The sequence below is a fragment of the Salvelinus sp. IW2-2015 genome, linkage group LG4q.1:29, assembly GCF_002910315.2.
Source record: "Salvelinus sp. IW2-2015 linkage group LG4q.1:29, ASM291031v2, whole genome shotgun sequence".
Taxonomy (NCBI): Eukaryota; Metazoa; Chordata; class Actinopteri; order Salmoniformes; family Salmonidae; genus Salvelinus; species Salvelinus sp. IW2-2015.
The window spans coordinates 89,956,110-89,981,297 of record NC_036842.1 but is presented as its reverse complement, the minus strand read 5'-3'; the positions used below and the strand labels follow the sequence as shown (position 1 = coordinate 89,981,297).

The following is a 25,188-nucleotide window of genomic DNA, read 5'->3' as shown; positions in this document are numbered from 1 at the left end:
ACCATTATTCCACTTAATAAATGGATTTGGGAATAAAATATATTATACACCAATGCCTGCTGCAGCTCTTTAACATGCTGAAAAACCACATGCTTGCGTCACCTGGCGGTTTGGCCAAAATAATAATTTAACACATACAATGTTAATTTCCATCATAAGCTTGCGGCGAGTCCCAACGACAATCCTATGTCGCCCAGGCCTAAAATGGAATTTGGGGGGTTCTATTGTGAATGGCTTTTCCGACGAGCTTGCAAAAAGTCCCCCCCCCACCTGCTTTTTTTCCCAATCTCCTCATTGGCTTTTTGGGCATAATACCCACGGTGTGGGTTGATTTTGAAAGGAAATTGAACTTTTGTCAGGTTCCAACTTCCCGTCGGTTGGTGGGTAATGCCCACTTAAATTGGTTGCCAACCGCCAATATAAATCCAGAGATATTTTACTAAAGAAACAAACTTGGTTTTACCGTTTTAATCTTTGTGGGATTAATTTGGAGTAATAGAAACCCTTAAACGCAATTTCAGGTACAAAAACAACCTTAATGTTTAATTCCAGGTACAAATTAAGCTTAGAAAGCAAGCAAGCGCAAGCTGCCTTAAATTCCATTAAATGTTGATGGGTTTTCCGACCTGGTCCCCATATTAATATAAATTGGGTTCCAAGAAACCGCGTGTTCCTGATTCGGTTCCTTGGGGGTTTGGGTGGGGGGGGAACAAAATTCAAATGTGCGCAAATGGCGGGGCGGGACGCCGGTCTTGGTAGCATGTACAGACAAATAAATCCTCCAGCACACGTGGGTTCTTTTCCACGGGACTTCTATAAGTTCCCACAAGCAAGCGGGATTTTTTAAAGCCAAATGGGTCCTTGGTTGCTACGCTGCTTTTTACAGGGGCTTTAAAAAACAACTTCCAAAGAAAAACCTCATTTATCATTCCTCCTCCACGTCGCTGAAGCTCGGGCCCCCTGGGCAAAGGTTTGTGGAAAACAAGGAAAGCAGAAGTTGGGGAAACAGACTGCCTTCCCTGTCTGAAGCAAATCGTGAAAACCCCTCTTGCCCCTTGCAGCCCCCCCCTCCCCCTCCCAACACAAACAGTAAAAATTACACTCAGACATCTGCCCCTGCTCGTTCTTCCCCCCTGGGTGGATAGGAAACGTTGCGGGCAAAATAACCCCCCCCCAAGCAACAAAAAGAACTCCCTTCAGAGGGGTTTCCTGGTTGGGAAGATTGAGATTCAATACCTGCTTCCAAAGAGGCCCTGGAAATTTCCTCCTGAAATGATATTCTTCTTTTGTTGCTGCCACAACTGCCACTTGACAAAAACCAAGGGGCCAAACAGTGTAACAACAGGAACCTTTTCAGGCCAACCTGGTTTTTTGTGGAGAGGGAAAAGGCTTCCTGCCTCTGGATAGCTGGCCCAAACTTTTCCATTTTTTCCCTAATTCCTCTGTCCCGTTGAAGATGTAATTTTTTAGGAATCTGAAATTGAAAATGAAAAGGAATTCTTGCCCCCACCATTTTTGGAAAGGTCCAATGGCTGTTGGAAACGTTTTTGAATTGATGCTGCTCAGAAGCCGTGCCCTTCAAGCAAGGTCCTTGCCCCTTTTGTTGTGGAGGAGAAGGACAGGCCATGATAATCTATTGGCTCTTCCCCTAATTTTGAGCAGACAAAGCCCCTTGGTGGATTCTTCTGATTGGAAACACCTTTTTTTTTTAAATTGGGGTTTGGCCCACTTTCCTCCAATGGGACTTTCCCGGACAGTGGAGGGCCCGTTTGGAGGGGAGGAGCTTTCAATAATAAATGGCTGGAACGAATGAAAAATGGGGAAATGGCCCATCAAACACAATTGGAAAACCATTCCACATTTCTGGCCTTCCAGCCATAACAGTCCCCGTCCTCCCCCCCAATTAATAGGGGTTGGGCCAACCCAAACTCCCCCCTTTGTGCTCCAGAAACGCAAACTCCTCGGCGGTCCCCTGCCTCCATTATGCCTGCTTCTTGATAATCAAGCCTTTTTTGTTCCCTGGCTTTGAACACAATTGCAACTCGCAAAGTGCTTGGTCCCCCTGGCCTTGACCTAATGGAGATGGAACGGAAAGGGAGCCAAGGAGGCGTTCCACTTATTCAAAGCTCTTTAGGCTTGTTCCCCTGCTTGACCCCTAATGGGAGCCTCTAATGGAAGAATGGGAAGGAAAGGGGAAAGCCGGAAGGCGTCTACATTATTTTCCAGCTTTCTCCCAGGCCTTTTGTCCTTGCCTGACTAATGGGAGATGGGGAGGAAAAAGGAAGAGCAGGAGGGCGTCCACAATTTATTCCAGCTTCGCAAGGCTTTGTTTCCCCTGCTCTGTACTAAATGGAGAATTGGGAGAAAGGGAGCAGAAGGCCAGCACTTAATCCCAGGCCGTCTCTAGCTTGTCTGTGATCCCTATACATTGCGATGATAGGGAGGAACACGGATAGCCACAGCCGAAGTCCGGTCACTCAATCATTTCAATCTCAAGGGTATGTCCCGGCTTTTTTGGGTCCCCCTCGCCTGACCTCTTCGACCCATTACGTACTCCATGCGGATTACTCGGAGGGGAAAGGAAGCCCAGGGTAGGCGATCCTTCCCACATTCATTCATATTTTACGGCCACTTTCATAGAGGCTTATTAGTCTTATCACTGGCAACCGGTGTCCTTTGAATAAACCTACATGATGGTTACATTTATACAATGGAGAATGAGGGAGAAGGAATAGGGGAAGAGGAGGCCACGGATGCCACTAGTATTAGCTGCTTAGTGCTTGTTCCTGCCTTTGGACCTAAATGGTGTAAAATTGGGGAGGAAAAGGAAAAAAGGGCAGGACAGGCCGGATTTCTCTTTCGGATGGCGTTTTGCACTTTTGCTTAGCAGAAATCTTCTCTTAAACGGTAGCAGGCTCCCTAAAGCTAGGGGGAACGAGACCCTATATTTTTATTTATCAAAAATATGCTAAGGAGGCAAGTGGGAACAGCCAAGCGATACTGTGGAATACATACCTCCAGATGAACTGGTAACAGATTGGTTTCAAGGGGTCCAAGTCGGTCCCCGATTTCCACACGCCACCCCTCCCAACCCCCGTGCTAAACGTTGGTAGTTTGGGGTTAAAACCAGGTTTTACACTGGCCATAAAAAGCACTGGTGAGTCACTGGAATTGTCTAGAAAACAGCCCCAATGGGCGAACTAGTGGTTGGTTACACACAAAATCACAATCAAGGTAAAAAGACAGGCTTTGGCCACCCCCATAAATCACTTAAAACCATTGTTTGGTATTGGGAGTATATGGCTTGAAATATGTCTCTCAGGAGAGATTGGACGACACTCTTGCAACATAACACAAAATAATTTGTGATTCATATCAGGACCAGATATAAAGGATCGAGTAGATAGAAGCTAAACGTAGCGTGTGAATTACTTTGGGCCATATCACGTTTCAGCATGACAGCGGTAAGCAAGACTAGTTGGATTAAGCTTTTGTTCAGTGGCACGGGTTATACATAGAATAGTAAATATAGGGCGGCGATGCAAAGGATTATCGGATATATAAACAGAGGTTCTTCTTTGGTACTGTAGCGCCCAATTTTATTTTATATTCGTAATTGTAACGCTTAATAATTAATAATGAGACTACGCGCACAGTTCAGATCTAATTACTCTGGCGTATATAGTTGCTGCAGGGGGCATGTCATTGGAGTAGCCTATACACCCTATAATTCTGCACTGTTCTAAGCAAGCGCCACCTAAAATTGAACTGCTCTCTCCATTCTGTTATTAAATGTACATCATGATTAGGCTTCAGTATAAACGTCTAGATGGCTAAATGGATGGATACCGGGCATCTGTGTACTTAATGGTCAGACCAGTGTCTGCTAGTACTGCTGAATATAAGAGCACATTGTATGTCTTTGGTGTGAGGGATGATAGTTCAAAGCAGAGGAGCGCTCTCGCTTCTCGGCATAGGTAGTGTCAGCTGTGATGTCCCATTGACATGTTAATTTAATGGTAATTTATTCTAATAGATAATCTGGGTTGATCACAGCAGCCTTTGGCTCTGCTGACTTTGAGGTTTATTCTGAATAGGAGGATAGAGGTTCACAACTTTCTCTCGTTCTCTTCCCCTGCCCCCCCCGCGCTCTCTCTGTTCTCTAGTCAATTCAAAGGGTTTTATTGGCATTGGGAAACATATTGTTTCATTGCCAAAGCAAGTGAAATATATATATATTTTTTAAATGAACAGGTAACATTACACTTCCAAAGGGAATAGGGGGACCAGGATGAATATGTATGAACTTTCCAATTTGTAAGTCGCTCTGGATAAGAGCGTCTGCTAAATGACTTAAAAAAAAAAAAAAAAAAAGAATAGCCATTTCAAATGTCATATTATGGCTATTTATGGTCTGCTGCCCCTCTCTCTTCCCTCTTGCTCTCTCCCCTCTTCACAATCTCTTTCACCATCATAGCCTGGGGCCTTGGCCCAGTAGTCCTACCCCCTGTGGGTGAACTGGGGAGTTTCATCAAAGAGGTTTTGGTGACGCCCATGCTGCATTTTCCCCCCCCCCCCCCCCATGCCCTCCATCAGGCTTTTGTTTGAATAATCCTGGTTCTGGTTCTATATTGAGAAGTCAGGTTTGAAGTGCTGTGTTTATTTTAGGTCATGTTGACTCCAGGGTATCTTTATGAGATATCAGAAGGTAGAGATGGGTCTGTTTTTTATTTATTTAGCCTCATCAGAGTGAGTACTCTGCTGCCTTTGGAGAGAGGGAGCGTCTTACATCGAATGGCTCCAACGCATATAAAGAGTATCTCTCTCTCTCTCTACACAGCGCGGCCTGGTAGGAGAGAGAGCTTCCACACTACAGTAACGGCATAATACAGACACACAACACACACATCCTGTGAGGGAAAGGAGCTGCACTCTGCAGTAGCAGCATAAAACAACATTATGTAGGTCAGAGACGCTGCAGTGTTCCACTTCTGTGTGTTTTTGTGCGCTTGCTCTCTACCAAGCTCTGTGTGCTCCCAGCCCAGAGAAACTGACAGGATGGAACGCCACTGGCGGTCTACTGGGGCGGAAGGATGAGAATGTTCTCCTTCTCGTCTCTAATTTTCTCCCACCATCCCCCCTCCCTCTCGTTCCCTCTCTCGCCCCTCCCTCTCGTTCTCTCTCTCGCCCCCCCTCCCTCTCGTTCTCGTCTCCTCGCCCCCCCTCCTCTCGTTCTCTCTCTCGCCCCCCTCCTCTCGTTCTCTCTCTCGCCCCCCTCCCTCTCGTTCTCTCTCTCGCCCCCTTCCCTCTCGTTTCTCTCTCCGCCCTTCCCTCTCGTTCTCTCTCTCGCCCCTCCCTCTTGTTCTCTCTCTCGCCCCCTCCCTCTCGTTCTCTCTTGCCAACCCCTCTCTCGTTCTCCTCTCTCGCCCCACTCTCTTCGTTTATAATGCTTTTTATGAGTTTTGTTGACTGCACAATTTGGCGGGAACTGTATGGCCTGTCTCTTATACACATCTAGATGTGTATAAGAGACAGACAGGGATATTATTGAGAGGATGAAAGAGGGAACGAGAGGGAGGGGGGGGAGAGAGAGAACGAGAGAGAGGGGGGGGGGGGGGGGGAACGAGAGGGAGGGGGGGCGAGAGAGAGAACGAGAGGGAGGGGGGCGAGAGAGGGAACGAGAGGGAGGGGGGATGGTGGGAGAAAATTAGAGACGAGAAGGAGAACATTCTCATCCTTCCGCCCCAGTAGACCGCCAGTGGCGTTCCATCCTGTCAGTTTCTCTGGGCTGGGAGCACACAGAGCTTGGTAGAGAGCAAGCGCACAAAAACACACAGAAGTGGAACACTGCAGCGTCTCTGACCTACATAATGTTGTTTTATGCTGCTACTGCAGAGTGCAGCTCTCTTTCCCTCACAGGATGTGTGTGTGTGTGTCTGTATTATGCCGTTACTGTAGTGTGGAAGCTCCTCTCTCCTACCCAGGCCGCGCTGTGTAGAGAGAGAGAGAGATACTCTTTATATGCGTTGGAGCCATTCGATGTAAGACGCTCCCTCTCTCCAAAAGGCAGCAGAGTACTCACTCTGATGAGGCTAAATAAATAAAAACAGACCCATCTCTACCTTCTGATATCTCATAAAGATACCCTGGAGTCAACATGACCTAAAATAAACACAGCACTTCAAACCTGACTTCTCAATATAGAACCAGAACCAGGATTATTCAAACAAAAGCGTGAGGGAGGGCGGGGGGGGGGGGGGGGGGTTAAAAAGCAGCATGGGCGTCACCAAAACCTCTTGATGAAACTCCCCAGTTCACCCAACAGGGGGTAGGACTACTGGGCCAAGGCCCCCAGGCTATGATGGTGAAAGAGATTGTGAAGAGGGGGAGAGAGCAAGAGGGAAGAGAGAGGGGCAGCAGACCATAAATAGCCATAATATGACATTTGAAATGGCTATTCTTTTTTTTTTTTTTTTTTTAAGTCATTTAGCAGACGCTCTTATCCAGAGCGACTTACAAATTGGAAAGTTCATACATATTCATCCTGGTCCCCCCTATTCCCTTTGGAAGTGTAATGTTACCTGTTCATTTAAAAAATATATATATATTTCACTTGCTTTGGCAATGTAAACATATGTTTCCCAATGCCAATAAAACCCTTTGAATTGACTAGAGAACAGAGAGAGCGAGGGGGGGCAGGGGAAGAGAACGAGAGAAAGTGTGAACCTCTATCCTCCTATTCAGAATAAACCTCAAAGTCAGCAGAGCCAAAGGGCTGCTGTGATCAACCCAGATTATCTATTAGAATAAATTACCATTAAATTAACATGTCAATGGGACATCACAGCTGACACTACTCTATGCCGAGAAGCGAGAGCGCTCCTCTGCTTTGAACTATTCATCCTCTCACACCAAGACATACAATGTGCTCTATATTCAGCAGTACCTAGCAGACACTGGTCTGACCATTAAGTACACAGATGCCCGGGTATCCATCCATTTAGCCCATCTAGACGTTTATACTGAAGCCTAATCATGATGTACATTTAATAACAGAATGGAGAGAGCAGTTCAATTTTAGGTGGCGCTTGCTTAGAACAGTGCAGAAGACTATATTATTATAGCTCAGAGGTGGGACACAAGATACCTGTGAAAATTCCAGACTGCAACTGAGATTAGGCCTATCCTTACACCACCCCCCCCAGCTCTGAGGCACTGGCACTTCCAGATAGCCCACTCTTCAGACAAAATCCCATCACCAAAGCAGGTTCAACAAACCACATAAAAACCACTTGTTGGTAGATTATGGCTTTGAATCTCTCAGGATTGAGACATCTGGCCATAAAAAAAATATTTTTCACAGACCATAGATAGCAGATGAGCTGTCGTTGTTTTGTCACGTTCACCCGGAGGCTGGGTTACTTTCAGTGGCACATACTAGAATTGGGCGGCATGCAGATTATCATACCGTTTCTGTACTGTACCATTTTTTATTTATTTAACCTTTATTTAACTAGGCAAGTCAGTTACCTGCTTATGGCTGCAGGGGCAGTATTGAGTAGCTTGATGAAAGGTGCACAGAGGTGCCCAGAGTAAACGGCCTGCTCCTCAGTCATAGTTGCTAATATATGCATATTATTCGTATTGGATAGAAAACTTTGAAGTTTCTAAAACTGTTTGAATTATGTCTGCGAGTATAACAGAACTCATATGGCAGGCAAAAACCTGAGAAGAAATCCAACCAGGACAAAATGATTTTGGTCGACTTTCAACTCATCGCCTATTGAAAACACAGTAGGATATGGATCTGTTTGCACTTCCTACGGCTTCCACTATATGTCAACAGTCTGATGTGGAGCTGAATAAGAGGGGAATGAGTCAGTGGTCTGGCAGAGAGCCAGGTCCTGGTCACACGCATTCCACATGATATCGACTTGCGTTCCATTACTTCTATACACAAACGAATTCTCCGGTTGGAACGTTATTGAATATTTATGATAACAAAATCCTAAAGATTGATTCTATACTTAGTTTGACAAGTTTCTTCGACCTGTAATATAACTTTTTGAAGCTTTCGTCCGACGTTCGGCTGGACCTGCACGAGCATTTGGATTTGTGTACTAAACGCGCTAACAAAGGTAGCTACTTGGACATAAATGAATGGACATTACCGAGTGGGAGTCCTGGGAGTGCATTCCGACGAAGATCAGCAAAGGTAAGTGAAAATGTATAATGCTTTTTATGAGTTTTGTTGACTGCACAATTTGGCGGGTAACTGTATGGCTTCCTTTTGTGGCTGAACACTGTTCAAAGATTATTGAATATTGTGCTTTTGCCGTAAAGATTTTTGAAATCTGACACAGCGGTTGCATTAGAACAAGTGTATCTTTAATTCTATGTAAAACATGTATCTTTCATCAAAGTTTATGATGAGTATTTATGTTATTTGACGTGGCTCTCTGCAATTTCTCTGGATATTTTGGAGGCATTTCTGAACATGGCGCCAATGTAAACTGAGGTTTTTGGCTATAAATATGAACTTTATCGAACAAAACATATGTATTGTGTAACATGACGTCCTATGAGTGTCATCTGACGAAGATCATCAAAGGTTACTGATTAATTTTATCTCTATTTCTGCTTTTTGTGACTCCTGTCTTTGGCTGGGAAAATAGCTGGGTTTTTCTGTGACTTGGTGGTGACCTAACATAATCGTTTGTGGTGCTTTGGTGGGATTAACAACAAGATTACCTTTAAAATGGTATAAGATAAACATAAGACTATGTTTGAGGAATTTAATTATGAGATTTGTTTGAATTTGGCGCCCTGCACTTTCACTGGCTGTTGTCATATCATCCCGTTAACGGGATTGCAGCCATAAGAACAAATTCTTATTTACAATGACGGCCTACTAGGGAACAGTGGGTTAAATGCCTTGCTCAGGGGGCAGAATGCCAGATTTTTACCTTGTCAGCTCGGGGGTTTCAATCTAGCAACCTTTTGATACCCCGTATTACCGAAAGTGCAAGGGGCACTATTTAAAAAATATATATATATATTATAATGTAGGCCAACGGGATCTTGATCCAGGAAAGGGTTGACTGTCTCTGCTGTAACCAAGATGATGACCTTGACATCTAGCCACTTAGAAAACTAAATGCATAGCTGGAGGCCTGAACTGGAGATAATAATAATCTCAGATTTCTAATAGTTACACTTAAAAGCTGCAATATGTAACTTTTTGGGTGACCTGACCAAATACACATAGAAATGTGTGTTAGAGCCATTATTCTCATTGAAAGCAAGTCATAAAAGCAGAAGATCTGTTCTATTTTTATGCTTCCTGTTCTTAAGTTCCAGTTTTTGCAGTCTTTTACTTTCGGTTTTATACACACGCTTCAAATACAATATTTTTGGTTATGCAAAAGCCCTTTCAAAGCAGTTTAGATGGTACAATGATAGTCTACACTACTTGCTTGGGTCACAAACTGAAATTAAAAGCTCACTTAATTTTTGTAACCAGGAAATGGAAAATCACGATTTCTGCATAGTGTATCATCGCTGCGAAGGGAATGTATCAGGAGAAGAGAGGGGTGACTTGGAAGGGCTGCAAGCTATCCTTCTTTGCGATAGTCTGTGTGTGAGACACTATCCTATATAGAACTCACTGGCCAATATAGCTATGCCCTTATTTATGGTCCTCTTGAGTTTTTCTAAAGGAATTCCAGCGCCTTGCGATAGTCATCGAAGCTCGTTAGCTCGTAAAGCGTTAGCACAGCTAAGTAGGTGGGTGTGAAACGTACATCCAACTCATGAAGCCTCTTCCTTGTTGCGGAAAAATACCCCTTTTATTCGCCGGCTCCGTGGTCCTATCGGACAGAAACGGTGAGATGACAATTCGGCTAACTAATAGCTACAGTACTTAGCCATTTTAGACTGTATAGCTACAACGCTATTTTGGTCACTGGACTGTACCAAGTGACAGAGCAGCGATACACATATTAATGAGGGATGTGGGTGTGGAGACTTGTCAATCCTAAAGAAAGATGGAAAATATATTTTATTCGCATAACCATTAATCTTATTTCCAGGATAGATTACTTCCTAATTTACAAGAGTATGACTAAAGACGTGATAGATTGACTGACCACACAACATAATTATTTATAGCAGTGGAGGCTGATATGGCTAAGAAAAGCCTTAGATGGAATAAGGATGTATTCATTCCCCTTTTCAAACATTGGTTACACTGATACATTGAATAAATGGTGTGGGAGGCCCCTAAAGCTTATGTTAGAAGCAAAATAATAGCACACAAGTAGAAAGGAGAAAAAAAAGGTAGAGAAAGAGTCGAACAACTCAAATTAAAGAGCTGAAAAAAAGGAGTAATCAAGGAAAAATACACAATACACACTATTGAAACAAGTCTGATCTGAAGTTTCAATTACATGAGATCTAACCAAAAAAAAAGGTTAAATATGCAATGTTTCGGCCGAGGACAAACTTTAGAAAATTGTGAAAAAAGTAAATTGGCTAGACAAATGAAACAAAAAGATACCAGTTTTGTAATACCAGCCATAAAAAAATGGAAGTGAGTACAAAAGATATGAACAATGTGGTGTGACTTTTACTCAATGCTTTATTAATCTGAATGTAAAACTTAGACCTAGCTAAATGTAAAGCCCCCCCCCCCCCCCAAGATGGCGCTTCCGGGGGTGTCGTTCCCAGATCAAATACAGGATTTGGATGCTCCTATACTAGAATCTGAGATAACAGCCAGCTTTCCCGAAACGGACAACACAAACAACTGGATTCGTTCTCCCTTTCATGCCCTGCCTCCAGTCCTCTTACTGATCTCTGAACAAGAGAGCCTCATCGAACTTGCAACAAGCGGTTCTATGAAAATTGAATTTAAATCAGAAGCCACTGCCAGATTTCTGGATAGGGCTGCGCTCAGAGTTTCTTGCCTTGTAAAATCGCGCTGTTAAGACACTGATGAACTTTGCAACCACGTATCTATGCGAGAGTGGATTCTCGGCCCTCACTAGCATGAAAACTAAATACAGGCACAGACTGTATGTGGAAAATTATTTAAGACTGAGACTCTCTTATACAACCCAACATTGCAGAGTTATAGTGCTTATGTCCTATCAGGACCTGAAGGAATATCACAGTCCGCTTCAGTGTTTTATAAGAAGAGTCATGCACAACATGGGAACTGAGAATTGAAGTTTGATTTGGCAGATGGATCTTAAAATTGTGACATTGAGGAATATGTATGGGAAAATATATGTGTTTCCAATGTAGGGCGGTGTACCAGGGATACATTTATACATAAGATTGTTCAGATACTACTGGACCCCAGATAAAATGGCTTTATTGCTAAATACTTCATGCTGGAAATGCAAGGGTGAAGTACATTTCTGCATGCTATATGGGGATGTCCCATGGTGCTTGTTTTCTGGAAAGAGGTTCTTAAAAAGCTTGAAGAATGGGTGGCACAGCCTATCCCAAAGTCCCCACAGCTGTGCTTATTAGGGGATTAATCTATTATAACCACCACGTATTAGCAAAGTAGAGTTTGGTCTTGCCTCACCGGGTTTTCTTTCTGCGGCTAGACTTGTACTAACTACATAACTGGAAGAGAGCAGATTGTCCGAAAACAGATTAGTTTAAACTAATGGCGGAGACTGCATCTTATGAATCAATGATAGCAAAATGGTGTCTGATATGGGAACACTTTCTGAATTATATATAAGGGACCGGACGTGCGGGTGAGAAGCTAGAGCTTAAGTTAGAACAGTTGTGTAATGGGTGTTTTATTTTTTTATGTATTATTAGTTTGCCGTTTAATATTCCACTGATATATGGTTGAAAGGTGCTGTATTGTTAGGTGTTATGTAATGGTGTAATGTAATTTAGATGTTTAAAAAATAATAATAACTGCAGGCTTCCATGTCGCCGTCTTGTCTAATTGCGAGGCTAAACGAAACAGCTCAACTCAGGTACCCTTTTAGAAGGTGATAGTCTTAAATGGAAAATAATCTCTCCCTCTCACCAGAGGAAAGACAATATGTTTTCCATAATGCACAGGTGTAAGGAGGGTTGGTATTTAAACCTTAATAATATATTAGAACCTAATGTTGTATTTTAAGTAATAGACAACTGTGTGCACAAACAGCTTGCAGCGACCGGCTCAGAGGTATTTGCCGTCAACACTGACAATGAATGGTGTTGGCACCTTGTCTTTCTGTCTGTGTTTCGGTCCTCTTTGGCCTCTAGGGCCTGGGCTATTGTAAAGGTATTTATGCTGGTATAGAAAGGGCTTCATTAGAGACATTTTAAATGGATTATTTGCTCTGCGGGTGTCTGGGTGCAGTGTGTGTGTGTGTGTGTGTGTGTGTGTTCGCTCTGTGCCCGTCTCCCCCTTACCTTTGCTCTGGGGGGGTGTGGCGGTGCGGTCTCGGAGGATGTTGATCTGGTGCACGGCGCCGTAGGGCTCAAACAGCTCCTTGAGCTCGGTTTCTGTCCAGGAGCGAGGTATCTGGCCAACGAACATCTTGATGGAGTCATGGTCAGGTGTTTCCAGGTTCTCAATGGAACCGTTCATCTTGTTGCCGTTGCTGTGGGGGAGAAGTGAGGGATTATTAGAGACTGTACCAGAACCTGAAACATACTTCTGGGTCCACCAGTCAGTGTGGCTGGTACAGTTGCCTGGCACTTAAGCAGTTAAGTTGTGCTGCAGTATTAGCAGAATAATCGCCCCCTAGCAATAGTTTGTCACATCTGTACCACGTTTATTTCTATTTTAACATACATTTTAGAGCACATAACTAACAAGTCTGGCTGACAGGGGGAGGGGGGGGGAAAGAACAGACACTGATGAAAATAATCACACATCCTCTCCAAAATCACTGGACAATCCCCCATCTTTAATCATTGAATGTATGCTAAACGTGACTGAAAAACAGGTCCCATTTTTCAGTCATTGGCTGAAAAATTAGGTAGCCTAACTATTGGCCCCTCCCACCACTTGGAGTTGATTGGAAACTGGTGTATTAATTTGAGAGGCAGCGGCTAGTCACATGGATGAAGTGGGGAGTGTGTTTAATATTGAGCTAATAGTTTGTACTTTTAATCCTCGTTTTAACCTTTAGCATTCTAGTCCATTTTATTTACTTTTACCAGCCAATGAAATAGTACTTCAACTTGCACTGTTTTATAAACAAACAATTCAGCAAGATGGTAACACAAGCCACACACCCCTCCCTGCTCTCTTCTCTCAGGGTGTGTCAGCGCCAACGCAAGGCAGCTCGACGGGCCCTGAGAGGAGATCAGCATTCTCGGGGTGATTAAGTTAAGGCTAGACTTGGACTGATTAAGCTCAGTACTCTACACAGCACAGGAGCATACCTCACAGACCCCCACTAGAACTTAGAGACAGCATCGTGAGCGTACCAGTATCACACAGTCCACTACAACCCAGCAAAAGCCTCTCTCAGCACATGCCTCCACTGAGCTAGGCTGGGAAGCTGAGGGGGCAGCATCTCACAATCTGACCATAGCCTTCCTGACTCAGCCAGGCTGTAAGAGGGCCAGGAGGCCATGACTCTGGTCCTACATTTAGCTGGGAGGGAGGGGAGTTTGTTGTGATTATGGCCCTACAGCAGGGTTCCCCAACTGGCGGCCCGCAGCAAAAATATATATATATTTAAAAAATATTTAAAAAATGGAAATCAACCCGAAGTGATTTTAATTAAAGAAATCTGTTCAAGTATTCTCACGAGACGGGTGATCGTACACAAGATGTAAGCTAGATTTGAAATGACTGTTTTAGTCTTTTTGGGCTTCTTGCAGTCAATTTGCAGCCTACAAATTTGTTATTAAGCCCCCTCGCCACCGACCATCCATTTCAGAAAAACAATGAAAAATAAAAATGATCGGCCCGTGGCTGAATCTAGTTGATCCCCGCCCTACAGTCTCCCAGGTACAGGTAATGCCAACGAGAAGTTATCATTCACTCACAGCAGAGCACACATGAGCTTGAGGAACACGTGTGTGTGTGTGTGTGTGTGTGTGTGTGTGTGTGTGTGTGTGTGTGTGTGTGTGTGTGTGTGTGTGTGTGTACACAGCCAGATGAGCAGAGGGACTCCTGGTGGATAGCAAGCTGGCGACACACACCGATTAATTCTAATGGGATAGTAAGCAGAGGGCCTGAGGAAAACAAACACGGTTAAGGTGACTAGGCTAAATTTAAATGATAGAGGGGAAGTATACAGACCTTTGGACACGAGCCATCCATCTCTTACACACAGAGGCCAAACGCTCGGCCGACACACCAAGGGACGACCTAAACGACATGCTTACTGACAAGTCCCTTAGCGATTATTCCTTTGGAAATCCAACTCTTAGAAAACACCCAAATCCAATACTTGTTAACTAATCACACTCATTTTAGGGTGGAAAAATAGAGGCACAAACCATCCTACTGGAGTCAACTCATCCAAGCAGCTATACTCAGCATAACACACACACACACGACTGAAATTGGAAGCATAAGAAGACTCTTTACAATCCACACAAAGCCATGGGGCGACTTCCCTACCCCCGCCACCCATCCCGACAGCTAGCTACACAGAATCCTCTCAGCAGGAAGGCCCCAGCACAGTAGGGTCAGTCAGCACAAATTGAAAGATAGCAGGCCGAAACACAGGAAGGACTGAACTTGTCCAAAAAGAAGAAAAAATGTTTGTATTTTCGTTACATAATGTTTAACCCTCTAAAAACAGAGTTCAGTAAGCAGAGAATTGTTGCCTGTAAACCGCCACTCCTCAGGCATTGGTTTGGTTGGCGATGGAACAGGGAGTAACCTACCAGCATTCCATAGACATAGAATTCTTAGAATAGACATACCCCCATTCCAAGTCAACCTACTGTGATAGCAGGTTCCATTCTACAAATTATTTTTCTATGCCATCCCCAGCACAGCAGCAGGGGAAACAAGCGCATATTGTTCAGATGCTGGAGAGAACACTTCACAGATACCCTCTATGATAACAATGGGCCTTTAGTGAGTCAGAAGGACGCTTTGTAATCCTCCCACTTAACGCTACGTCTAACTAAACCAGCGGGCATTGTGTCGTGTGACACCATTATCTAGTAACCAGACAGCCTGACGCCATTTTGCTGAGTGACTTGCCTTCTGAACTCATACATGTACAGTGCATTAGAAAAGTACTCATACCCTTTGACCTTTTCCACATTTTGTTAACGTTACTGCTTTATTCTAAAATGGATAAAACAATTCTCAGCAATCTACACACAATACCCCATAATGACAAAGCAAAAACAGGTTTAGACATTTTTGATAATGTATAAAAAAAAAGGATATACATCTTATTTACATACAGTAACAGTGAAAAAGTTTACACCTACTGATTCCAGGGTTTCTTTATTTTTAAAATGTTCAACATTGTAGAATAGTGAAGACATCAAAACTATTAACACATAGAATCATGTAGTACTTTCAAGACGGTTGGAAAAGCATTCCAGGTGAAGCTGGTTGAGAGAATGCCAAGCTGTCAAGGCAAAGGGTGAATACTTTGAAGAAACACATCTTAGTTTCTTCAAACACATTTTTGGTTACTACATGATCCCATATGTGTTATTTCATAGTTTGTCTTCATTATTCTATAGTGAATGTTTTTTTAGTAAAAATAAAAACATTTAATGAATAGGTGCATCCAAACTTTTGACTGGTACTGTATTTCAGACCCTCTGCTATAAGACTCGAAATTGAGCTAAGGTGCATCCTGTTTCCATTGATCATCCTTGCAATGCTTTTACAACAATGCTTTTTTAATTGATTGGACATGACTCAGAAAGGCACACACACCTGTCTATATAAAAGTTCCCACAGTATACAGTGCATGCATGTCAGAGCATAAACCAAGACGAGGTCGAAGAAATTATCCGTAGTGCTCCGAAACAGGATCGTGTCAAGGCACAGGTCTGGGGAAGGGTACCAAAAATGTCTGCAGCATTGAAGGTCCCCAAGAACACAGTGGCCTCCATCATTCTTAAATGGAAGAAGTTTGGAACCACCAAGACTCTTCCTAGAGCTGGCTGCCCGGCCAAACTGAGCAAACGGGGGAGAAGGGCCTTGGTCAGGGAGATGACCAAGAACCCGATGGTCACTGACAGAGCTCCAGAGTTCCTCTGTGGAGATGGTTGGCCTTCTGGAAGGTTCTCCCATCTCTGCAGCACTCTACCAATCAGGCCTTTATGGTAGTGGCCAGACAGAAGCCACTCCTCAGTAAAAAGGCACATGACAGCCCACTTGGAGTTTTCCAAAAGGCACCTAAAGGACTCTGACCATGAGAAACAACATTCTCTGATCTGATGAAACTCTGACCTGAATGCCAACCATCACATCTGGAGGAAACCTGGCACCATCCCTACGGTTAAGCATGGTGGTGGCAGCATCATGCTGTGGGGATGTTTTTCAGCGACAGGAACTGGGAGACTAGTCAGGATCGAGGGAAAGATGAACGGAGCAAAGTACAGAAAGATCCTTGAAGGAAACCTGCTCCAGAGCACAGTCCCAACACAGCACCATTTTGCTGAGTGCCTTCATTCTCCTACATGTACAATCAAGAATTTTATTTAACTAGGCAATTCAGTTAAGAACAAATTCCTATTTACATTGACAGCCTGGCCAAACCCTCCCCTAATCCGGACGACGCGGGGCCAATTGTGCGCCGCCCTATAGGAACTAGGGTCTGTAATGACGCCTCTAGCACTGAGATGCAGTGCCTTAGACCGCTGCGCCACTCGATACAGACACAGTTAGTTGCCTGTCACATATGATTATCTTGATAACTATGCATGTGGTGTGAATTAGAGCTGGATGATACGGCCAAAGAGTCATCACAATATATTTTTTAAATAAAATAAATTACACTATATTTGGTTTTTCAACAATAAAAAAAGTTCAACATCTCACCCATCTTTCATTTTTTTTATTTTACCTTTATTTAACTAGGCAAGTCAGTTAAGAACAAATTCTTATTTTCAATGATGGCCTAGGAACAGTGGGTTAACTGCCTGTTCAGGGGCAGAACGACAGATTTGTACCTTGTCAGCTCGGGGATTTGAACTTGCAACCTTTCGGTTACTAGTCCAACGCTCTAACCACTAGGCTACCCTGCCGCCCCCTGCTGCACATCTACACACACACACACCTCATAAATGGCATGTTTAGATTTTTCTTCCACAACGTATTGAAAAGGAAATACAGAAATCTCATTTAAATAAGCATTCACACTCCAGTTAATACTTTATAGAAGCACATTTGGCGGCGATTAAATCTTTGAGTCGTCTTGGGTGTGTATCAGTTTTGCACATCTGCATTTGGGGTTTCTCCTATTCTTCCTTGCAGATTTTCTCCAGCTCTGTTCAGTTCGATTGGGAGCGGTGAACAGCAATCTTCAAGTCTATCCACAGATTTCCATTGGGATTCAAGTCTGGGCTTTTGCTGGGTCGGCTCAAAAGGGACATCCACATTCTTTTTCTTTAGCCATTTCCCAGGTTGCTTTGACTGTATTCTGGGGGTCATTGTCCTGCTGCAATGTAAATCGTCACCCTCATTCTAAGGTCGTTTGCACTCTGCAGCAGGTTCTCATCAAGGATTTGCCTGCATTTGGCCTTATGGTATAGTGTCTGCATTTGCCTTATGGTATAGTTTCTGCTTTGACATGCACTGTCAACTGTGGGGACCTTTTATATAGACAGGTATGTTTCTAAATCATGTTCAAACTATTGAATTGGCCACAGGTGGACAACAATCAAATTGTATTGACATCAAGGATGATCAAGAGGAATTGGATGCACCTGAGCTCAATTTGGAGTGTCATAGCATACCATTATTGGGTATTGTGTGTAGATAGGTGAGAAAAATAAATACATTTGACCCATTTTGAAATCAGTCTAAAACGTGAAATAAATCAAGCGGTATGAATACTTAAGGCACTAAATGCTACGTGATTTTTAAAAACATGGGGCCGTCCCCATTCTGATAGTTTTATACTGTTCAATTAGAACTTCAACAAAAAATAATTCCTTGAGGAAACTTAATGATTAGTCACTTGAGGGCGCTCTCCAAGTAAAGGGGGGAAGAGAAGGGGATACTCCATTTTTAAAACAGAAGGTCTCCAAAGTATCCAATAAGAAGAAAACACAAGTGCCCTTTTAAGTTGCAAAGCGGTTCGCTACATATGTTGTACCCCAATGATTACGACCCAGACCAGGGAAAGACTGAGGCCTGACGGCCCTAGGATGTGGCAGGTGACCTGTCCCAAAGACACCCGGGAGCAGCTGACGCCTGGGCTCCAGAGGACTCCAAGGCCCAAGTCTGAAATTAGCATACCTGCTGTTGCTCTTCCCATAAAATAACATGATTTACCGGGACCATATGCCTGGCCTGGCCGTTTGCTGTGGTCTGACCGCAGAAGCATGTCAGCTACACTGCTGCTGCATCTTTCCTAGTAGCTCCCATTATAGCGAGACTGTCATGGAGGCAGCACCAGTCACCAATATAAGGCTATATACTCTAGACTACATGTCAACCATCTTCTCAAAATGTGTCACCTGGCGTCGTTGGGTTCTGTATTAATGGAGCGTTAACACCAACCAGTTTAACTTAGAATACAAGCCTAAGGTTTTTCCTTGGCTTAGCTAGGATTGTTTGATCACTTGACTCTACCTAAAAAAAAAAAAAAGTTTAAAATATATATATTAAGTTTTAAAATTCATAGGCCCATCCACACCCTGTGATATCATGCAGCGTTGCTAAATAGCCATGTAAATAGCCATGTTAACAAGAGGCTCTCCCTCGTTGGGTTATAACTGATGCTCCCTTCCCTCAGGAGTCACTTGGCAGTAGGAGACGGTTAGGTCACAGGGCTGTGTCGCCTCAGACTGGTTAGATGCACAACCTCTCACTCCAGCAAGGCACATGACAACAAGCGACACAGAAATAGCAGCAGTTGGTTTCGTGTGTGTGTGTGTGTGTGTGTGTGTGTGTGTGTGTGTGTGTGTTAGCCCCAGCACGACAAGGCTGTAAACCACAACGATTACATTAAACGACGACACACAGGAAGGGCAGCCTGCACCTCGAGTCACTACACCAAGGCGCAACACACACATTCTTCAGTCTGTGATATCTCGTCTTAATTCCATACAAGGTGCTGCAGACTGCTGAAAGGACTGTTGTCCTGGTCTATAATCAGTACATCAGTGCTCTGATGAAGGCCCCATTAAGATGTTTCCATCCCAGCATTAACTCCAATTCTGCCACAATATGGCCTAATTTTCATTGTTGCATTTCCCCTGATGAAGACAGATGTGTCCAATCAGGCTGTGACTAGAGCCCCATGTTAACAGGCTGTGACTAGAGCCCCATGTTAACAGGCTGTGACTAGAGCCCCATGTTAACAGGCTGTGACTAGCATGTTAACAGGCTGTGACTAGCCCCATGTTAACAGGCTGTGACTAGAGCCCCATGAGCCCCATGTTAACAGGCTGTGACTAGAGCCCCATGTTAACAGGCTGTGACTAGAGCCCCATGTTAACAGGCTGTGACTAGAGCCCCATGTTAAACAACAAGCAGCCAGGACCTGACGACGAGACCTACCCCATTATCTTCTTAAATCTCATGGAGCGTCCCTGGTGACCGTGGTTATGGATTAAAATTAAAGAATGAATGGAATGAAAGTAAATGAATAAGCAAGTGTCCCCAGGTGACTGTGATTAAAGCCAGAGGAGGGGATGCAAATTAGAGGTGAGTCAGGGTGTGAATGGATGCATGAATTTAAAAAAAAATGGACACTCAAAATGTCTCGAGAATAAGGATTCAAAGTAAAGCAGGTGTGAATGAATGCTCTAGAATTTAATAGGAATCTGGCTGAGGATGATCCAAATCAACTGTGGTCTGGTCACACGTCATCCAGCTGTGCTAGCATACAAAATCCAGCATCAGGCCAAGAGAAGCTTGTTGGTAGGAGCAGCAACAGCGGGGTCGGAGCCTAGATCCAAACTGAATTATGAGATCCAGGCTAGCAGCGATGGGTCCTCAGGGGGAAAACTAGCAGCATATTAGAGACCCAAATACACTGAAGGTAGACCCAGGGAAAACAGGGGTTCCTAGTCTGGTGCTTAGAAAAGCACTCAATATAAAAAGTTAAATAAGATACTACTGTAGCTGTTAAGACCAGAGTAAACGGCGGTTTAATACTGCCCCTTAATAGCATGATTAAAAAAGGAAAAAGAACCCTACTCAGGGCCAGTTATTTTTATGCCGTTTTTAATGAAGTTTTTATGCACACCGGGAAAAAACTATACCGACACTTAATTTTAGCGGCCTTTTAAGCATTCTAGTACAGTTAAATAGTTAACACACACAACGATCTAAGGCACTGCATCTCAGTGTAAGAGGTGTCACTACAGTCCCTGGTTCGAATCCAGGCTGAATCACATTAGGGCCGTTCCTGGGAGTCCCATAGAGCGGCACACAATTGGCCCAGCATCGTCCGGGCCGTCATTGTAAATAAGAATATTCTTAACTGACTTGCCTAGTTAAATAAACGTCACACACACCAAAAAAGTTACTTTGTTGCCATTTACGCATGTCCCCATTACCAGTAAAACATAATCACAACCTATTTCTTTCACTTGCGGTGCTGTTTCGTTGTTAATTTGTTCAGTCGTTTCATTCTCAACCAGGATTTCTATGGAACGGCATTTGGGTCTTTGCGGGTCAAAAAAGATTCCAAATAACACTGACGTGTCAAATAAGCTTGTTGACCAATCAGGACCTGAATATGACTGCACGTCAAATAATTTAACACGTTCATTCATTTTTAAAAGTAATCATTACACCGTCACTCGTATTTCATATCACAACGATTCATCAATAACGTATGCTATGCTGGTAAAGTTGTCTCGCCCACCTACAGTGCTGTTCATAATAAAAAGCTAGCTAGCTCATGGATGCACACAATGTTCTTCCCCAAAAACATAGCAAAACAACAATCGGTTTCAGTAGTTATAGTTAGCTAACTATATAGCTAGGTATCATCATCTAAAATTCTTATCTAAGTTCTTATTTGATTAAATGGTGGTCGGACCCATCTATGTGAAGCTAGCCACAATAGCGGACTTGCGGTTAGCTTTCAAAATAGAAAGTATGGCATAACACTATTTGTATTCATTTGCATCACTGTCAATGACATACTTTTATTTTGAAGGCTAACCAAAGTCTAGCTTCACAACACATAACCCGGTCCGGTCGAGCCTCACTAGCCAGATGAAGCTAGCTGGCTGCTTATAACGTTAGCTTTAGCTTTTTTTAAGTAGCTGGCTAGCTATTTACATACATGAACTGAAGTTCAATTTCAATAGGCAAACAACAATACTTACAAGGATTCCTAAATCATTGCTAAGAATAATGAAAATGACTGCAGTTTCTACTGGTCATTATTTTCAGGCTGGTAGTATTGGTGCTAGCAAGGTACCAAGCTAAAGCTAGCTACCCGAGAAGTTGCGGTTGAACAAATGCTTCATTACCAACGCGGTACCGTAAACACATCGTTAGTGGCCAGTGTTTGCTGACTTAAAAAAAAAAAATTATAGCTTGGACAGTGCTACTATCTTTGACACCGAAAGACCCCAAACGTCACTCCATAGTATGCATGTTGTGAAGCTAATAGCAGTGACGCTATTACTGTGTAACTCCGGTAGGGCAATATCTGAAAAATAGCGCGCTTGGTAGTGTGTACCGGTGCTCGGCCAGTCGGCGAAAGCCAACATCGCCCACGACGGAGAGCGGTTGATTGTCAAGGGCAACGAATTCTATTATTTTGGCTTTAATGGATTTCGCCTTTAAGATAATTTCAGCGAGACAACTCTTTGTTGACTGCTCGATCCACACAGCAGACATTGTGGGCTAGGTTAGGAATGCTGTGTGGCACATGTAGCGCAAAATTTTGTGCGCCGTCATTACGTCCTGTACCTACGTTATATTAGGTATGCACGGTAGCTTTGACATCGGGGTTTTAACTGCGTTCAACTAGACATCGGACCGATACCGTTGGCATTTTTAGCTAATATCGTCCGACTCTGATATGTTCACCGATATATCATGCATCCCTAACAGTTATGCGCTCCTTCCAGCGCTTCTTGAAACTGTCAGTCACCAGCTAGCTAGCAGCTTTCTGCTCCACTTAGGCCACTGTCCAAGAGGGAAAGGTCAACCTGCCTACACACTCCCCTGGTTCCCGAAACTTATCCAACACAAATGCCTGAAACAGTGGGGGACTACACAGAGCTGTTAAAAAAAAAAAAAATACTAACAGGAAGGAACAAGGACTACCTGGGCTTGTCCAATAAGAAATTCTTATTTTCACTTTCCACTGGAAAACATTTTCCATTGTGTACACCCAATCATAAACAACTGGCCTGGCAGCCGATTTCACTCAACTTTGACAACAGACAGTGCTAACTCATCCTATGTGCTGTGTACCATGAGTCTATGGTCACCTGGTAGATCAAGTGCATGCCATTGCAATCTTCAAGATTTTATTAGCAAGGCTTAGCTTCCTATATCATAATGTGCCACTTGTGTGTGCCATAGGGGATGTTCCAACTTCCATACAAATGGGATTTTTCAATTTATCTTGGCACTGGTCGAATCCAAGACACCTTCCTGTCTCAATGTTTTCCATTTCCAAATCTAACACAGAGCATGTAATGTGAAAGTAGGCTCAATTTCCTGTCCCCATGCTCTATAGAGCACCAGCTAGGGCCAGGACACCACTAGCGCAATATTTTTCCCCACCAAAAATTAAGCATACAAAACTCAGGAGAGCGGTTTGAAGTCAATGTAGGCCACAGCATACACCGTTTTATCTAGGCCTACATCTTCAGTCAAACTGGTTTTGGACCAGAGCGGACAACTTTTTTTTATTTTTTTATTTAACCTCGATACAGGGTGCATATCCAACATCACAGCAGTAGCAGCAGAACAGGTGACAAGCCAGAATGGAGTCCTCTCAGCCGTCAACATCTGTCTGCACGGCTCCCCTTTCTCTCTCTTGAACACACACACTATGAGAACAGCTGGCCACCACCGTCAGCCCCAGGACTCCGTGCCAAGAGGCCACACTGACAAGATCAACAGACAGCCAGCTCTAATTTTTTTCCCGTCACATGCTTTGTAAACAGGTGTAGACTAAGAGTAAAATGCTTACGTACAGGCCCTTCCCAACAATGGAGAGAGAAAGAAAATAGAGAAATAAAGTAATAAATACAATGAGTAAAGATAATGTGGCTATATACAGTACCAGTCAAAAGTTGCCACCTACTCATTCAAGGGTTTCTTTATTTTTACGTTGTAGAGTAATAGTGAAGACATCAAAACTATAAAATAACACAATCATATAGTAACCAATTGTTAAACAAATCAAAATACATTTTATATTTGAGATTCTTCAGAGTAGCCACCCTTTGCCTTGACAGCTTTGCACACACTTGGCATTCTGTCAACCAGCTTCATGAGGTAGTCACCTGGAATTAGAGGTCGACCGATTATGATTTTTCAACGGCGATACCGATTGGAGGATCAAAAAAACAGATACTGATTATATAAAGTTTGGAATAAAGACTATTACAATACTGAATGAACACTTTTAATTAATAATACAAAAATAAAATCTATTTAGTCTCAAATAAATAATGAAACATGCTCAATTTGGTTGAAATAATGCAAAAACGGTGTTGGAGAAGAACGCAATATGTGCCATGTAAAAAAGCTAACGTTTAAGTTCCTTGCTCAGAACATGAGAACATATGAAAGCTGGTGGTTCGATATTCCCAGTTAAGAAGTTTTAGGTTGTAGTTATTATAGGAATTATGACGCGGCGACTATTTCTCTCTATACCATTTGTATTTCAGATACCTTTGACTGTTGGATGTTCTAATAGGCACTTTAGTATTGCCAGCCTAATCTCTGGAGTTGATATGCTTGAAGTCATAAACAGAGCTGTGCTTCAAGCATTGCTAAGAGCTGCTGGCAACGCAGTAAAGTGCTGTTTGAATGAATGCTTACGAACCTGCTGCTGCCTACCACCGCTCAGTCAGACTGCTCTATCAAATCATAGACTTAATTATAATAAACACAGAAATACAAGCCTTTGGCCATTAATATGGTCAAGTCGGGAAACTCTCTCAAACAAAATGTTTCTTCTTTCAGTGAAATACAGAAACGTTCTGTATTTTAATCAAATGGGTGGCAACCTTAAGTCTAAATATTGCTGTTACATTGCACAACCTTCAATGTTGTCATAATTGTAAAATTCTGGCAAATTAGTTCGCAACGAGCCAGGCGGCCCAATCTGCTGCATATACCCTGACTCTGTGTGCAATGAATGCAAGAGAAGTGACAATTTCCTTAAATAATATTGCCTGCTAACATGAATTTCTTTTAACTAAATATGCAGGTTTAAAAATATATACTTTGTGTATTGATTTTAAGAAAGGCATTGTTTGTTTAAGTACATTTGTGCAACGATTGTGCTTTTATCGTGAACGTGCTTTTGTTAAAACATCACCCGTTTGGCAAAGTAGGCTGTAATTCGATGATAAATTAACAGGCACCACATTGATTTTATGCAAAGCAGGACAAGGTAGTTAACCTAGTAATATTAAATCAACCATGTGTAGTTAACTAGTGATTATGTGAAGATTGATTGTTTTTTTGTAAGATAAGTTTAATGCTAGCTAGCAACTTACCATGGCTCCTTGCTGCACGCGTAACAGGTGGTCAGCCTGCCACGCAGTTTCCTCGTGGAATGCAATGTAAATCAGCATCCAAAAATGCCCTATTTGGTAAAATACCAAGTCCATATTATGGCAAGAACAACTCAAATAAGCAAAGAGAAACGACAGTCCATCATTACTTTAAGACATGAAGGTCAGTCAACATGGAAAATGTCAAGAACTTTTAAAGTTTCTTCAAGTGCAGTCGCAAAAACCATCAAGCGCTATGATGAAACTGGCTCTCATGAGCGCCACAGGACAGGACTGTCATTGCTCTTTCCTTATTTTGAGCTGTTCTTGCCATAAAATTAACTT

At 43.0% G+C, this 25,188-nt stretch overlaps 1 protein-coding gene across 10 annotated transcripts in view; it reads right to left on the bottom strand.

Annotated features, from left to right (window-relative positions):
* Positions 1-25,188, bottom strand: part of LOC111962788 (CUGBP Elav-like family member 2) — a 58,298-nt gene that overhangs the window by 15,171 nt on the left and 17,939 nt on the right. For all 10 annotated transcript variants that reach the window (XM_023986106.2, XM_070443236.1, XM_070443238.1 and 7 more), the window contains exon 2: positions 12,433-12,623. In XM_023986106.2, the coding sequence (XP_023841874.1) occupies positions 12,433-12,623 (191 nt within the window). The remainder of the gene's footprint in view (positions 1-12,432; positions 12,624-25,188) is intronic.